General features: G+C 36.9%; 1 protein-coding gene across 1 annotated transcript in view; it reads left to right on the top strand.

Annotated features, from left to right (window-relative positions):
- The window catches only part of DHX15 (DEAH-box helicase 15), a 57,553-nt gene that overhangs the window by 14,202 nt on the left and 25,934 nt on the right, over nt 1-17,417 (top strand). The window contains exons 3-5 of the mRNA XM_001164599.7: nt 3-196; nt 14,421-14,580; nt 15,887-16,105. Coding sequence (XP_001164599.2) covers nt 3-196; nt 14,421-14,580; nt 15,887-16,105 — 573 coding nt within the window. The remainder of the gene's footprint in view (nt 1-2; nt 197-14,420; nt 14,581-15,886; nt 16,106-17,417) is intronic.

Genomic DNA, 17,417 nt, shown 5'->3' with positions numbered 1-17,417 from the left:
AGATTCCACAGTGGTGTGTGGAGTACATGCGATCATTACCAGGACCCAAGAGAGGAGTTGCCTGTACCCAACCCAGGAGAGTGGCTGCAATGAGTGTGGCTCAGAGAGTTGCTGATGAGATGGATGTGATGTTGGGCCAGGAAGTTGGTTACTCCATTCGATTTGAAGACTGCAGTAGTGCAAAAACCATTCTTAAGTAAGTACTATATCTTTAATGACGCTTTTAGTCCTCTGCTTGCCATTTTCTGCTATTAGATAGAAGACTTTGCTAGTGCAGGCTTATATCATCCAAATTTAGAATTATCCAAAGTAGGCCTTCTTAGACTTACCACATGACCTTAGTTTAATTATATATTATTGGTAATCTATAGTTACTTGGTAGAAATTGAAGTTCAAAGGTCAGATTTTAGTTACTTGGTTCTGCATTTTAGGTGAAATGTTACTGATACTGTAAAATGTGTGGTTTTAGTAGACACAATGGTGTATGACTTAATTGTGAAAGAAAAGGAAAGTGATATGTCTTACTTAGTAAAAGATAACTACTTTTAGAAAGAAGAATGTATAGGATGGAATGTGATTTATTTAGGGGAGAGGGGACTTTTAATGTTAATTATGCAGCTATTACCGTGCATCTGTTATAAGCTAAAAAGAGGAATCTTTTGTTCTGTAATACACTTAGAGCTGCCTCTAGGTCCTTGTTCCTCTATAGCTATGGTGCAGATAATTGACTACTGTATTGAGCTTTCTAATGTTTTAACTCTACCAACTTTTTATTGTCTTATACTTGCATTCTGCATAAGTTATGATATATGCTACCTGATGATGATTCTTTCTCAAGTCTTCCCTCTGGTTGCTTCTGCTTATTCTGTATTTATGTGATATTTAAGTCCTTTTAAATGTGACTTGTTTGAGTGGGGCTCAGTGGCATATGCCTGTTTATTCCCAGCCACTTCGTAGGCTGAAGCAGGATTATTGCTTGAGGCCAGGAGTTCAAGGCTACAGTGTGCTCTGATCATGCCTGTGATAGCTACTGCATTTGAACCTGAGCAACATAGCAAGACCACATTTCTTTTAAAAAAAAAGAAAAATCATATCTATGTGATCTTCTCCCTGAGGTTTTTAAAAACCATTTTGGAGCGTTGTGTAGGCAGTGATATGAGTCTTTGTTGTCAGAGAGATATATAGTGTTAATGGGATAAATGAAACGAGTCTCTCTTTTTTTTTTTTTTTTTTTTTTTTTTGAGATGGAGTCTCACTCTGTTGCCCAGGCTGGAGTGCAGTGGCGCCATCTCGGCTCTCTGCAACCTCCACCTCCCGGGTTCAAGCGATTCTCCTGCCTCAGCCTCTCAGGTAGCTGGGACCATAGGTGTGCGCCACCATGCCTGGCTAACTTTTTGTATCTTTAGTAGAGTTGTGGTTTCACTATGTTGGCCAGGCTGGTCTCTAACTCCTGACCTCATGATCCGCCCGCCTCAGCCTCCCACAGTGCTGGGATTACAGGCGTGAGCCACTACACCCAGCTGCAGAAATTGAATAGAATAATGAACTGCATGTGTTTATCATCGACTTTTAACTATTTCAATCTTATTTATTTCATATCCAATCTTATTTATTTCCCTGTCCCATGTTATTTCGAAGCAGTCTTAGATACCAAATAATTATATATATAAATATTTCAGTGTGTATCTCTGAGATAGTTTCTTAAAATAGAGCTATCATAACTTAAAACAATTTATTGGATCAAAATATCCAGTTTTCATTCAACATTTGTGTCAGTTTTTTCTAATTCTTTGATTTATCTCATTTTATTAGAACTTTTTATTCAGCGTGATATTTAATAGCAGTTGAACTTTAAAATATTTAAATAAGCTTATCCTTACGACTTTATGGGGCATATTTTTGGCTTAAACCTTAATCTTCACTGAATAAATTCTTGTAGTTGTTCAGTGATACGTTATTGATCACTGGTAATTACAGTATAATTGACAATAATTGCATAAGCAAAATCATAGCTCATTATGTTGTATTACTTTAAAATGCAGATAATGTCAAGGACTTGAGGATAATAAGGGGGAGATTTTACTCATCTTTAGGAGGAATATCATTCTGACTTGATTCACATTGCATTGAATTTTTCTTGGTAAGCCACAGTTGAGTTGAGAACAGAATTTGGAAATTGGGATACAAGAAAGTTATGCAATATTGGTGCTGTGTGTATGTGTAGTAGGAAGTGGGTGGAGGATAGGCTTTCAAAAGATGAGTACCTCTGAAAGATTTTGGTTCACTTCATAGGGAATGACAAGTAACAGATTTTATAGTTCAAATGAAGTATTTTTGGCATTGTGATTTTTTTAATGGAGCATTTTCTAGAGGTTATAACTACTTGTAAAAGCTTACTTAAGACAGGGTAAGCTTATTGGGGTTTCTTCTAGGAGTTAACCTGGTGTTGCCTTTAAGTAATATAAGTAAAGGAGTGTATTATTACAATAAGTTAGCTTAAAATTTAAAAATTTCAAATGTAACTTTGCTATTTGATAGGAAGAACTTAACTAATGGGAATGCTTCATTAAATGTAGCTCTTATCATATATAGATATAAAATGCTTATATATCCATTGTGTAGCCAGGGCGAACTTTAATTTTCACTCTAGGATGGTAAAGAGGCTAACTTAGGCAGATTCTGTTTGAGGAGCACAGAATTTAACCATAGTTTGAGAGCATTTTAGCTAAATAAAGTATCTTTAAATTGTCCGCATATAGATTAAGGGTCTATAAGATAGTTTCTTCAGTGTTTGGGATACCTATTCATAAATTTTAAGTTATAGATCTGACACTGTGCTCTTTTCGGAAGATTGGATCTGGTATAACTTAGTGCACACTCTGTTAGTCTAGCCTTAAATGGCTACCCCATCCCAGTGGACAAGTAAGTTTACAAAGCTGCCGCTCCTAAATGGTTTTTATATTTCCTTTTTTATGTGTTTGCTTGTCCACATCCTTTTCTTCTGAAGCATTCTTTTTGCAACATACTTACTTTCCTGTTTTCTTGGAGTGGAAATTATGAAGAAAAAACCCAAAGAGATACCTAAAGAGCTTACCAGTCAGGGAACAATATATTGCTGTATTTGTGACTAGTCAGTGTAAAATACCTTGATTCATTTTGATGTAAGGAAGGAGAGGTTGTTGGCTTCTGGTGTAGCCCTTTTGCAGTGGATTTTAAGAAGCATTTGTCTGTGGTTGTAACTTTTTTTTTTTTTTTTTTTGAGATGGAGTCTTGCTCTGTCGCCCAGGCTGGAGTGCAGTGGCACGATCTCGGCTCACTGCAACCTCCACCTCCCGGGTTCAAGCCATTCTCCTGCCTCAGCCTCCCAAGTAGCTGAGATTACAGGCACCCGCCACCACGCCCAGCTAATTTTTGTATTTTTAGTAGAGACGGGGTTTCACCACATTGGCCAGGCTGGTCTCAAACTCCTGACCTTGTGATCCGCCCGCCTCGGCCTCCCAAAGTGCTGGGATTACAGGCAGCCGCCACCACGCCCAGCCTGGTTGTAACATATTTTAATTCAGGAAATCACCTTCAGTTTTTTGAAGGAGCTGATAATTTTTTAGGGAAGAAAACAATTTGATAATCTTGTAAGTGTAGAAAAACGTAATAATTGAAGTTGTTAATTTGGTAGGTAATTTTACTGTTATTTTAGGTGATACGCTTCCTTTTTATTTTTTCGTAAGCTATAAAATTAGAGATTTTTGTGTTGAAGGAATCTAATAATTTGTACACATGATGATTAGTCATTCAGTCAGCCAATAATTAAGTACCTTCTATGTGTTGGGTAGTACTAGGTATAATGAAAAGTAAATCTAGTCCCTGTTCTTGTTAAAGCAAATAAAAATGTAAATAAAAAGTTTGACATTGTGATTAACCTTCTGAAGTAGAATATGGGTGTTTATATGAAAGAATGATTTGAGAATAAGTTTAGGTGGGAAGATGTTGGATTTATTTATTTATTTTTGAGATAGAGTCTTGTCTCATCTGTCACTCAGGCTGGAGTGCAGTGGTGCCATCTCGGCTCACTGCAACCTCCACCCGCCGGGTTCAAGCGATTCTCATGCCTCACCCTCCCGAGTAGCTGAGATTACAGGCGTGTGCCACCATGCCCAGCTCCTTTTTGTATTTTTAGTAGAGACAGAGTTTCACCGTGTTGGCCAGGCTGGTCTCAAACTCCTGACCTCAAGTGATCCACCCACCTCAGCCTCCCAAAGTGCTGGGATTACAGGCGTGAGCCACTGCTCCCGGCCAAGAAGTTGGAATTTAAGTCAAGGGTTGAATTTAAAGTAGTGGTTAGCCAGAACAGGGGTTATGGGATAGGGAATTACAGGGCATTGCCATAGCGGATTCTTTGGTGCCTCTGGAAACAGCTGACTGAAGCACTAACTGTATAAAGACTACCTATGCAGATTCCAGAGTGGGTTTCCAACAAGACAACTTTGTTTAAAAATACCTTGAGGCCAGGAGCAGAGGCTCACACATGTAGTCCCAACACTTTGGGAGGCTGAGGCAGGAGGATCACTTGAGTCCAGGGTGGGTAACATAGTGAGACCCTGGCTCTCCAAAAAGATTTATATATAAAAAAATGAGCCAGGTGTGGTGGTATGTACCTGTAGTCCCAGCTACTTGGATGAGGTGAGTGGATCACTTGGACCCAAGAGTTTGAGACTGAGGTGAGCTAGGATTGTGTCACTGTGCTCCAGCCTGGGTGACAGAGCAAGACTCCATCTCTCTTAAAAAAAAAAAAAAAAAAAAAAATGGTGGTTTGTGAAGAGAATCAAAAGGAAATAGATCCTAGAGCATAGCCTCTAGTGTCAGTGTCTGAGTTGTCCTAGCTCTGCCCACGTATTAGCTGTGACATTAACTATGTGTGAAGTAGCCTTCATGTGCTTATTTCTTTTTCAAAAGATGGAGCTGGTACTAACTACCTGATAGGGTTGTTCTGAGATCAGATATGGTTGTCTGTGTACAACTCTTCGTCATTTATGGCACTCTGTTTAGGGGTGCATCAGTCAGCATTGCTGATTCTTGCTCCTGTTGGTGATGATGGTAGATATCCAGTTGGAGAAATTATTGGATCTTTTTAACCAGTTAACCCAGTTAGAGAGGGACTCAATAAAACCAATTTAATAAAGTTCCTTTTGGCACAATAATTGAATTACAATTGGGGATGTAAACTTAAACCTTGACGTGACTTGTCACCGGAATGAATCAATTCAAGTATTCTTTTAGGGCTGGAGGTAAAGGTGAAACAGATGTGGCACTTTAAGGACCATTAATTATACAAACAATTATAAACTAATTTATTGAACATCTGTTACGTGGCAGTCTTGGTTCTAGTTCATCTGTAGCACGTAAGTTAGGTAAGGGTAATTTTATTGGACTCTTAAAAAGAGGTGGGAATAAAGGATAAATGTAGTTATTTAACACTGAGGCAGTTTCTGCCAGAGGACTAAAAAGTTACTGTGGTCACCCTAGAAGTAGAATTCTATTGGCTTTTGCTAATTCCTAGAAAGCTAACTTGGTTTGCTGAGGCTCTACATGTTTTGTTAAATTTGACCTTTGTACTTAAGTATTTGTGAGGATTAGACAGAGAAGGCTCTCTTTGTTTATACAGTGCCAATATCTTAAAAAATATTAAGTAGAACCTACACCCTACACATTCATTCTAGCTTTCTGTGAGTTCTGTTGAGGATGAAAGAATATTCCCTTTAAAACTTGTGAAAATTTGAGGAATAGGCAATATATTTTTATTTAGTTGTCTTTATTTTCCATTGTTAACTTAGGCATTTTTTCGTGATTAGGTATCTAACTCTGAAATACATACCAAATGTATTTTAGCTGTTTACACTAACAAAGCTGTGTGGTTTGATTGTGGTCTTAAACATTTCAGCTCTCTTTAAGAGTCCAGGGTTTGATGTTTCCTTTTTGCCCTGTTTGATGTATTGAACATTGAAACACTGTAGATTCTAAATTATTCAAAATATGTTCCCTTTCCTTGTGAGCATTTACATCTAGTAGTTTGTTGTCATTGTAACCAGTATTTTGCTATATGTAGTGCTATTGTGATTACAGTGAGTTAGTGTTGCTCATGTTGTGTAATATGGTTGCTAAGAACATACCAGATTGAACTAGAGCCTGTCTTTGTTTATTCCTTCACCAATAAAAGAAACATTATGTAAGGACTCTGCTAATATCACTGGCTCTTCACTGACTTGGTTGGGGAGGGGTAAACTGTCAAGCCAATAAAAGGTGATTTGAATGTATAGAGATTTCACAGAGGAGGAGGTATTTCATCTGAGTTGAGAAGGACGGAGAGACTTTGATAGGCAGATGGACTAGCCAGTAGCAAATAGTATCAATCATTTCCTGATACTATAGGTAGATGAGCTGGTTTCTATTAAGGTTGAAGTTCTCACACTGTCTTAATTGATAGCACACTTAATATCTCAATAATTTCTTCGTAGTACCCCAGACCTAAAGAAATATTTCAGAATTCCATTTACTAAGTAGTTGGGTCCTAATAACCTAAGTATTTATGTTTCTTTTAAAAAATACTACACATACGTTGAAAGAAAAATTATTTCATTCATAAATAACCACCATTATTTACTAAGTGTGTTAATGCTATTTGATCACTCACAGTTTCTCAAACCTTGATAACAGATTGAACACCACCTCTTTTATTTCCTGTTCTATACTGATGTTTGCCTCATGCTTTTTTTTTTTTTTTGAGACGGAGTCTTGCTCTGTCCCCTAGGCTGGAGTGCAGTGGTGCAGTCTTGGCTCACTGCAAGCTCCGCCTCCCAGGTTCACACCATTCTCCTGCCTCAGCCTCCCAAGTGGCTGGGACTACAGCTGCCCACCACCACGCCCGGCTAATTTTTTTTTGTATTTTTAGTAGAAACGGGTTTCACTGTGTTAGCCAGGATGGTCTTGATCTCCTGACCTCGTGATCCACCCACCTCGGCCTCCCAAAGTGCTGGGATTACAGGCACGAGCCACCGCGCCCAGCCTTGCCTCATACTTTTTGAAACAGCAACTATCAAAAGTCTAGCTTCCACAAATACGACATCAAAAGGATTTATGGTCTACTTTTGAAACTCTCAGCTACCTTAAACTTGTAGTTCCTGGGATGTCCTACATGTTGAACATGGAAAATAGTAAAAAAATTATGTTTTAAATCATTAAAATGAGAACATATATATTCTAGGTGATCATTTAATGCATTTACAGATGGAGTCAACAACTTACTGTACCATTTGAGTGATCTGTTTATACCCAAAAAAAGTAGTTTAATCTTCTTTTGGCTGCATGGACATTAAGGTTGTAAACAAGTCCAGGTGCAGTGGCTTATGCCTGTAATCCCAATACTTTGGGAGGCTGAGGAAGGAGGATTGCATGAGTCCAAGAGTTCCGGGATGTAGTGTGCTAGTTTGGCATCCATATGGTAACTCCTTGGAGAGCGGGGGACTATCAGGTTGCCCCAGGAGGTGTGAACCGGCCCAGGTTGGAAAATGAGCAGGTCAAAGCTGATCAGTGGTGGGATTGTATCTGTGAGTAGCCACTGCCTTCCAGCCTGGGCAACATAGCAAGGCCTTGTCTCTTTAAAATATATACATATATATATATGTATTTCTTATATATAGATTATATATATTTCTTTATATGTATAGAAAGATAAACCTGAAAGATCAGTTGTAAATAGAAAAATTATACCTGGACATTTAAATATAAGACCTATAGGTTCATTTATTGTTAACATTAATCAACACCATTTTGTTGAGTATGGGTCATTTGTTTGGAATTCCATTTAATTCTAAAGCTGGAATTTAAACTCAAACATTTAGAAAATACACTAGTTGTTTTTCTGGAATTTAAGACAGTTCAGTCTTTTGGAATGCTTGGTTTCTAGGCTCTTTTAAATCTTTCAGAATTGTCTCACAGATTTGATAGTTCTGTGTGTGTGACAGATTCATCTTGTTCTAAACTTCTGAAACATATGACTTGGTGTTATATGACTCTTTTCTATGCTTGGGTTTTATCATTTCATGTCAACTGTAATTCTCTTGACCCAACTGATGGAGACAGGATTATGTATATATTACACTATGTTTCATAAAGTGTATGGCTATCCCAAGGATTTATGAGTTACATGGAGGCTAGTTAAGAGTGTGGTATAGAACCGTTTATTGAATATTTCCCAAGTGCCAGGCAGTTAGTGTACTGAGGACTTTATATATGTACATTGTTTTATTTTAAACAATTTTTACCCTGTTCACATTTGTACAAGGGGACCATTACAGAAGAAATTGTCCAAGATCAGACAATAATAGGAAAACAGGGACTTAAACCCAGTTTTGTCTTGCAGCAAGTATGTATTCTTAACCTCTGTGTGTTTTATTTCCTTCATCATTGTTCCTCATCGCTCCATGTAATTCTCTGAGTGTATTGTAAAGCTTTCCTAGGTAATATGGAGAACAGTAAATCTAATTACTCAGATTAAGCAGTGCCATTCATTTATAATAGATGCCTTTTTCAGGTTGCTTTATTTATGCTTTTTTAACTTTTAGGTTCAAGGGTATGTGTGCAGGTTTGCTGTATAGGTAAATTGCATGTTGTAGGAGTTTGGTGTACAGATTTTTTTTTTTTTTTTTTTTTTTGAGACAGTGTCTCACTCTTCCAGGCTGGAGTGCAGTGACGCAATCTCAGCTCGCTGCAGCCTGTGCCTCCTGGGTTGAAGCGATTCGATTCTCTTGCCTCAGCCTCCCAAGTAGCTGGGGCTACAGGCGCACGCCACCACGCCTGGCGAATTTTTGTATTTTTTGGTAGAGATGGGATTTCCACATGTTGGCCAGGCTGGTCTTGAACTTTGACCTCAAGTGATTCACCTGCTTCGGCCTCCCAAAGTGCTGGGATTACAGGCTGGTGTACAGATTACTTTGTCACTCGGGTAATAAGCATAGTTACCTGACAGGTAGTTTTTCTGATTCTCTTTCTCTTCCCACCCTCCATCCTCTGGTTTGTTGTTCCTTTCTTTGTGTGCATATTTACTGAAAGTTGAGCTCCCAACTGAGAACATGAGGTATTTGGTTTTCTGTTCTTGTGTTAGTTTGCTTAGGATAATGGCCTTTAGCTTCATATATGTTGTCACAAGAACATGATCTCTTTTTTATGGCTGCATTGTATTCCATTGTATATATGTGCTACTTTTAAAAATGAATTCTACTTTTGATGGACATTTAAGTTGATTCTATGTCTTTGCTATTGTGGATAGTACTGCAGTGAATATACACAGGCCCGTGTCATTATGGTAGAAGGGTTTATATTCTGTATACCCAATAATGGGATTGCTGGATCAACTGGTAATTCTATTATAAATCTTTGAGAAGTTGCCAAACTGCTTTCCACAATGGCTGAACTAATACAATCCCACCAGCAGTGGATAAGCATTCCCTTTTCTCTACAACCTTGTTATTTTTTGACTTTTTAGTAGCCATGCTGACTGGTATAAGATGGTATCTCATTGTGGTTTTAAGTTGCTTTATTTTTAATTGCTGCATAGCATTTGTGATTGTACCTTAGTTTACTTAACAAATTCTATTGATGGAACCTCATTTGCAGTTTTTGCTATTAGAAACATTTGCTGTCCTCCGTATCCTCTTACAAACTTGTACACACATTTTTTTCACGCATACACATCGGTGAAATAAATTCCCTACAAGTGAAATTGTTCGGGTCATAGAGTATACTTGATCAGCTTTTGGCAGATTGCCCTCCATAGAGATTTTTATATACTCTGACCAGTAAGGAATCAGTAAATGAGCATCTGTTTCTTTACCCTTGCCAACTCAGCATTATGAAACTTTTTATCTTTGTCAATCTTGTTAAGTGAAAAATGGGATTACTTTATGGTTTTAATTTGCATTTATTTTCTGTGAAATTGAACATTTTTGTATATTAGTCATTTGTATTTCTTTTTGGAATCTGAGACTGGTGCTTTTTTCATCTTCTCAGGATTTCTACCTAGTTGATAGCTGTTTTTAAGGTGCTATTTTAAAATGCATCTTAGTTTCAGAGAATTTAAATTTGACCAAATATGCGGTATTATAAAATTGATAGAATTAGATGTTTCATCATATGCTTTGCCCATATTTCTATAGTGGGTTGGCCTTTTTCTTATTGATTTGTAGGAGCTTATAACAGAATTAGCACTTTGGATATAAGTTGCAATTTTTGCCCAGTTTGTCATACATTTCTTTGCTTTATGACACTTCATGCTACATAGAGACTTGAATTTTGTACACGTATTGAATTAACCACTTTTATGATGTCCAGGTTTTGCATCATACCCTGCCCAGTGTTGGTTTAAATAATTTAATCCATGTATTTTACTATTTTGTTTTTGTTTTAAACATTTAACCAAGCTGGAGTTTTACTGGGGAGGGATCATAAGCTTTGAGGTAGGGATTTCTGGTTTTCATTTTATAAAAACGATTTTTTGCCTTTCTTAGGCTTAGTTTGTAATTTTTTGGAATGTTTCATAAAATATATATACATATATATAAATACAAAAATATAAATAAGTAATATATTTGCAGGATGTAATGTTTTACCATGGTTTGTTCAAATCAGAATTAGTGATGTGTTAGGTGTCATCATCTTGCTGAGATCATAGTTGGCAGTTGGCTTGTAGTTATACTACGCCATCTACATGTGCCTGTTGCAAAAAAATACTTAAGCTAGATTGATACTGTTCAGTACATTGGGTTTTTGGTATATTTTATTAAGCAGTCACAGTTGAAAAGCTGAACTGTTACTTACTCCAAGGATGTTTTTGCTACTTTAGACTTCTTTAGGTAATCTGCTTCTTGTTTAATTTGATTAATTTAGACTAGTGTGTCTTAAACTTTAGCAATCATCAGAATCACTTGAAAACTTGTTAGAGCAGATTGCTATGCCTCACCTTCAAAATTTCTGATTAAGTAGATCTGAGATGAGACTCAAGTTTTGTAGTTCTTACTAGTTCCCAGGTGATGCTAATAAATTTTTAAGAGCATCTCTGCCCTAAAACAGTTGGAAAACACTGTAGATAGTAAGGCACCCAGTAAAGTGTGGAGTTTGGCTATCCTGTGGCACTTGTATTAATTCATCATTGAAACTTCAAACTTAAAATTTTACTATTGTGACTCATTCCTTAGCCTGGATAAATATTTCATTACTACTAAGAAAGTTAGTAAAACTTGACTCTTACATAAAGGAAAATGGACTGTAGTTTTTATCTCCAGTGCCTGATTCTGCCTTTCCTGAGTTCTGTGTCAAGTTAGTTTTTTGTTGTTAAGCAAAGGGTTTCATACATTTAACAGTATAGCAAATCATCAAGTACTGTTTCTTTTTTTTTTTTTTTTTTTTTTAGTGGCTTAAAATTAACAAATTCATTCTCTCACAATTCTGAAGGTCAGAAGTTCAAAAACAGTATGTTGGCAGGTTAGTTCCAACTGGAGGCTCTAAGTGGCAATAGTCTTTCAGGATTCTCTCCTAGCTTTTGGTGGTGGCTAACAGTCCTTAGCATTCCTTGGCTTGTAGCTTTGTAACCACAGTCTCTGCCTTCATCTTCACGTGGCTTTCCTTTTGTGTTCAAATCTCCCTCTCTTTACATTTTGTAAGGATACTGGTCATTGGATTTAGGGCCCACTCTTAAATTCAGGGCGATCTTGTCTGAAATTTATAACTTAATTACTTCTGCAAAGACCCTATTTCTGAGTAATGTCACGTTGATAGGTACCAGAGGTTAGGACCTGGGCATATCTTTCGAATAGCTTTTTGCTATGAAATTTGTACGTACAATGGGTTCCTTTATCTGGGACTTTGTGAAGAGTCTGTTAATGTAGGAGAGACTTAGGACTGGGAATCAGTACAGTGATACCTAGTCTTAGTAACTGGTTTTGAGAGTCTGGAAAAGTTGACTACGGTTTTTTCGTTTTCTTCACTGGAAAAGAAGTAAATTTGACTGTATCCTTGAGACCTTTGAAATTTTGAAATTTCATTTTTCTTGAAATTATTCATTGTACAAACAGCAGTATCCCATATTAACTGGTGATGCAAGAAGTAATTAAGTGCAGCACCTCATGGAATGGGATCACTGGGTGATGATCAGTATTGAGGAACCATTGGGAATTGTCTGGATGGTAGAAGTTTTGGCCATTTAACTAAGTACTTGCAATATGCATAGTTAATAAAGCACAATAAAATATTTCCATTAATCTAATTTATAATATTTATAGTCTGCCATCTGTAACATTTCTTCCCTTAGAAAAATAAAAAGGAATGTCTGTTGTTAGCTCTGCTCCATATTGTGATTGATTAAAGCTTGAGGAATGTGAGGAGAAAAAAGATCAAAATAAAGAAGGTGACTTTGAAAACTAGTTTTAAGAAGTTTTCAACTTAAAGTCATATTTTATCATTTCTGTGACTTTTTTCTCAAGTTTTTATTGTCTGAAGTTACAATGTGTCTCACAATCTACTGAGGTCTTGTAGTTGGTGGCAGTTTGGTTATTATTGCCTGTGAATGCTTGAACTTGATCTAGCTGTACATATTTTCACCTCAAATAATGTGAATTGTTGGGTCTGTATATACTGAGAGTATTTGCTAATTTAAATGCCTTCAGAAATATTAAATATTACACTATGATTCCATGTTGAAATGAGTACTGAGTATCAAGAGGCTGGGAAATGGAGCAATAGGTTGTAAATATGCTAGTATTTGAGCAAATGTCGGAAGAGTAACCAATCCATTTTTTTTTTTTTTGCCTTGCAAATCAACAGACCGCTCTATTGAAGCTAAGAGAGGTAACTCACAAATAGAGGAAGCTGTATGTTATGTTCTGCTACTGAGATCATGTACAAGAGTATTGCCTCTCTCGTGTCTGTGATATATCGGAAGACAGGAAAAATTACCAAACGTCCTCAGATCAAAGAAATTTCAAAGCAGCTACGGGCTATAGTGTTGCTGATTCTTGCACTATGCTTTACTGTCTTTAAGGCACTGAGTCATAATTTAATTGGCAGTGTTTTTTCTTTCCTGGTCTTACATAAAATAACCTTATAGCTAATGCTGTTTGTCCCTCCCAGGAATGTGGTAGTTTATTTTTAAAAATATGACCAAGGACAAGAAGCATAAAGCATATAAATGAGTTAAGATGGATTTGTTTGCCAAAAGTTTATGAAATTTAGAATTAAGTTTAGGTGAAATAAAGAGAATTCACTTCTCTTTGTTGTACACTATCAATTTGCTGAACTTAATGCTCCAGCAGATGGCATGAGCTAAAAATATCCAGTTGGTCCATGAAAGATTAGGTTAGACTAATCATAAAAAGAGCCAAAATGGTGAATTCATAAATGATGGCTTCAGATTTTTTAATACCACTTTTAAATCCGTAAATAAAATAATGGGTTTTTATCTAACTGGATGAGCTGTGACTTAAGCATCTAAAGGCATCCTGTGTTTTGTCCAGGTGCCAAAAGGAAGATAGTTGTTTTTCATAGTGACATCAGTAACCAGTGTGGAATGGACAGGAGATAGCTGACCCCTGCAAAGTTATACAATCTTGACCCTTGATCTCATTGCCTTCATTCTTACGTGGCACCTCTCTTGTGATAACTGGAGTCCATATTAGCAGCCTTCACTTGAGCCATCCCTAACTAAGCCTGGTTTCCGTTTTTGGTTCATTGATCAATCTGACGTCATTTGTTTTTTATCTTCCATTTATGTATCAGCATTTGTTTAGTGTTGATGCTGCCCCTCAGTCCCACTTCTTTTATTAATGAATTCCTTTTGTGCTTTAAGATTATTTCTTTGGGGTGGGAGGACTCACGCTTTCAGCCCTTTTGAACCAAGAGCCTGTTGTTAGCTTATTAAGTAAGGAATTGTTAAGGCTTAACAAAAAATGTTTATTTGCATGTGGTAACATTTTAGTAGTGTGACATGAAGCAACTTAAAATGGTTTATTAGATTTTGCGTGTTGAATATTTGTATGTTTTTAAAAGGTTTAAGAAATTGAAAATGACGAATTTTGCCTTGGCATTCATGTGAAACCATGTGATCATTATGTTCCATAATTGGTCATATCATGTCTTCCCAGTACATTTCAGTATTACATTTTTCAAGAATTGATGAAGCATATCTTGTTTCATTGTATACTCTTAAAAGATTTTCTTGAAACTTAATTTTGCAATTGATCATGAAACAGTAGCACATTTGTTTGGGGCAGAAGTTTATTTTTAATTTACCTTATGTCTTTGCATTTCATTTTTGTCACGAAGTTTGGTTTTAAAATGACCTAACGGAACCTTTAACCAACATGTTCTTTGGAATATAGGTATATGACTGATGGGATGTTACTTCGTGAAGCTATGAATGATCCCCTCCTGGAGCGTTATGGTGTAATAATTCTTGATGAGGCTCATGAGAGGACACTGGCTACAGATATTCTAATGGGTGTTCTGAAGGAAGTTGTAAGACAGAGATCAGATTTAAAGGTGAAGTAATTTCTTCTCTCCATTTAACTATATATGTGTGTATGTGGGCATAAAAATGGGGAATACATACTGATCAATAACCAACTGTAAGAAATCACCTGTAAAAGAAGGAACTAGTAAGTACCTTCTTGTTTTGTTTCTGCTTTGCTGTGCCTTCATTTTAGACTTTATTTCTCCCCCTTTATAGTAATGCATTTTTAAGCCAAATCTTCTCAATTTGTAACCCACCTAGTTCTTTTATAATCTAATAACATATATGTGTAACTGTGCTACTCACTCTACCCTTCATTAAGTACAGAGGCTTATTTTACTTAAGGATCAAATCTTTCTCCCTCAGATCCATGTCCTTGTCTCATCACAAACACCCATTGTAACTTATAATGCTGGAGAGTGGGAATAACTATACACAGGACAGGCAGCTCCTTAGAAATGTAGTCACTTACCCTCGTGTATTACTTCTTTCCTCCATACCACATGTACCTTGGCCCCTGTTACTGTATTGATTAAGGACCTAAAACTATTTTCTGACATTTTTGTCCCCCAAAGTCTATGATGTTCCCTTTTTTGCTGTGTTGTGTGTGTATACTATTCATTGGAATGTAGACTCATCCCTTGTTGATACGAGTGTTATAGAAGGGTTCATAGCCTGGTGACAGAGCGAGACTCTTAGCAGAAACAAACAAACAAACAAGGGTTCAGCACTGGCAAGAAAGATTCTGGGTCTTTAGAAAAAAAACTGAGGCCTGAGCATGTTTTTGTTTATACAAATTAGATCAATGCTTTAAAAAATATATTTAAAGAATAATGTGAGTACTATCATTATTTATTAAATTTATTGTGCTACCAAGGTTTTAGTGAGAACCTGAAAGTAGAAATTAAGAACTCTTATGAAACTTTTTATGGAGGAACCTTTTTATATCTGGTCCACTTATTTTTTTTTGCATTTTCTTTCTGTCTTTTCCTATTTGCAAAGTTTTGTTTTAATAATGGTAGCAATAATTATACTGCATATTAATGTTTTCTTTTACCAGTCTGAATTACATATAATTTTATAAAATCTGATTTTAAGGTATTTTATGAGGAAATGCTGTAGTTTGCATTTATTTTTTTTCTAAATTTTTAAAAATGTAAATAACTTTTACTGTAGTTCAGCCATTATGTATTTGATTTTTCATTTACAGTTTATTTGAAGGTTTTCATGGGCATTTTTATAGCTGATATATGTAGAATAGTAAATATTGCTATACTGTAAGACCATGTAAGAATCCTTGAAGACAGCTTCAAACAATTTACTGTTTTCTTTCAGGTTATAGTTATGAGCGCTACTCTAGATGCAGGAAAATTCCAGATTTACTTTGATAACTGTCCTCTCCTAACTATTCCTGGGCGTACACATCCTGTTGAGATCTTCTATACTCCAGAACCAGAGAGAGATTATCTTGAAGCAGCAATTCGAACAGTTATCCAGATTCATATGTGTGAAGAGGAAGAGGGAGATCTTCTTCTTTTCTTAACTGGTCAAGAGGTATTGTTTTAATTTTCTTCATTATTTAGCTTTTGACATACTGTTTCTAATACGCAGCAACTTTAATCATAAGAACATGTTAATCATATTTTTTATTTCAATGTTCTTCAACCTGATTGTATTAATATGTAAAATATATAACCCTTTTATCTGCGCACTGTAGGAATACTTTTGTATACCACTAGAGTTTGTGTTATAATTATTTTAAGAGTGTTAAATGCTTTTGGAATTTCAAGATTTTGCAATTGTAGTTTAAGAGATCCCTGGGATATAAGTGCTATTATGCTGAAGCATGAATGTGCATCACAGCTGCTTTGAAATCAGGTTATCTTCATCAGTATTTAGCTTGTGAGTGAACTTGGGTGCCTATTCATCATCAAAACACTTCAGTTTGGTTTTGTCTTCCCATATGCTCATGAAGGTTGGGAAGGATTACTAAAAGTTCTTAGTTAGAATTTACTTCATTTAAAATTTTATTCTCAGATGTAGCATTTCTTTTTTTTTTCGAGACGGAGTCTTGCTCTGTCGCCCAGGCTGTAGTGCAGTGGCGCAGTCTTGGCTCACTGCAAGCTCCGCCTTCTGGGTTCACGCCATTCTCCTGCCTCAGCCTCCCAAGTAGCTGGGACTACAGGTGCCCGCCACCACACCCGGCTAATTTTTTGTATTTTTAGTAGAGACAGAGTTTCACCATTTTAGCCAGGACGGTCTCAATCTCCTGACCTCGTGATCCACTCTCCTCGGCCTCCCAAAGTGCTGGGATTACAGGCGTGAGCCATCGCACCCGGCCAGATGTAGCGTTTCTAAGCTTCTTTTCAATAGGGTGTATATTATAGGTGTGCTGTGGAATACCTGAGTGGCTAAATAAATTCAGAAGCTATTTGGATAATACAAAGTTTTAAAAAGCCTTTTACGAAAGGGTTTTTCTTTTTCTTTTTGGGGGTGGGGAGGGAAGACAGAGTCGCGCTCTGTCAACCAGGCTGGAGTGCAGTGGCATGATTATCGGCTCACTGCAACCTCTGCCTCCCGGGTTCAAGCGATTCTCTTGCCTCAGCCTCCCAAGTAGCTGGGATCACAGGTGCCCACCATCACACCTGGCTAATTTTTTTTAATTTTTAGTAGAGACGGGGTTTCACTATGTTGGCCAGGCTAGTCTCGAACTCCTGAGCTCAGGTGATCTGCCCTTCTCGGGTTCCCAAAGTGCTGGGATTATAGGCGCGAGCCACCACACCTGGCCCCAAAATGCTTTTTTGATGGCATATAAACAGCATTTGTGCTGTAATGTAGTATTGAGGCTGTTGGGATAATCGTTTTG

The sequence above is a fragment of the Pan troglodytes genome, chromosome 3 (assembly GCF_028858775.2).
Source record: "Pan troglodytes isolate AG18354 chromosome 3, NHGRI_mPanTro3-v2.0_pri, whole genome shotgun sequence".
Classification (NCBI taxonomy): domain Eukaryota; kingdom Metazoa; phylum Chordata; class Mammalia; order Primates; family Hominidae; genus Pan; species Pan troglodytes.
The sequence above is the reverse complement of the archived record's forward strand: the minus strand, read 5'-3'. Positions and strand labels throughout refer to the sequence as shown.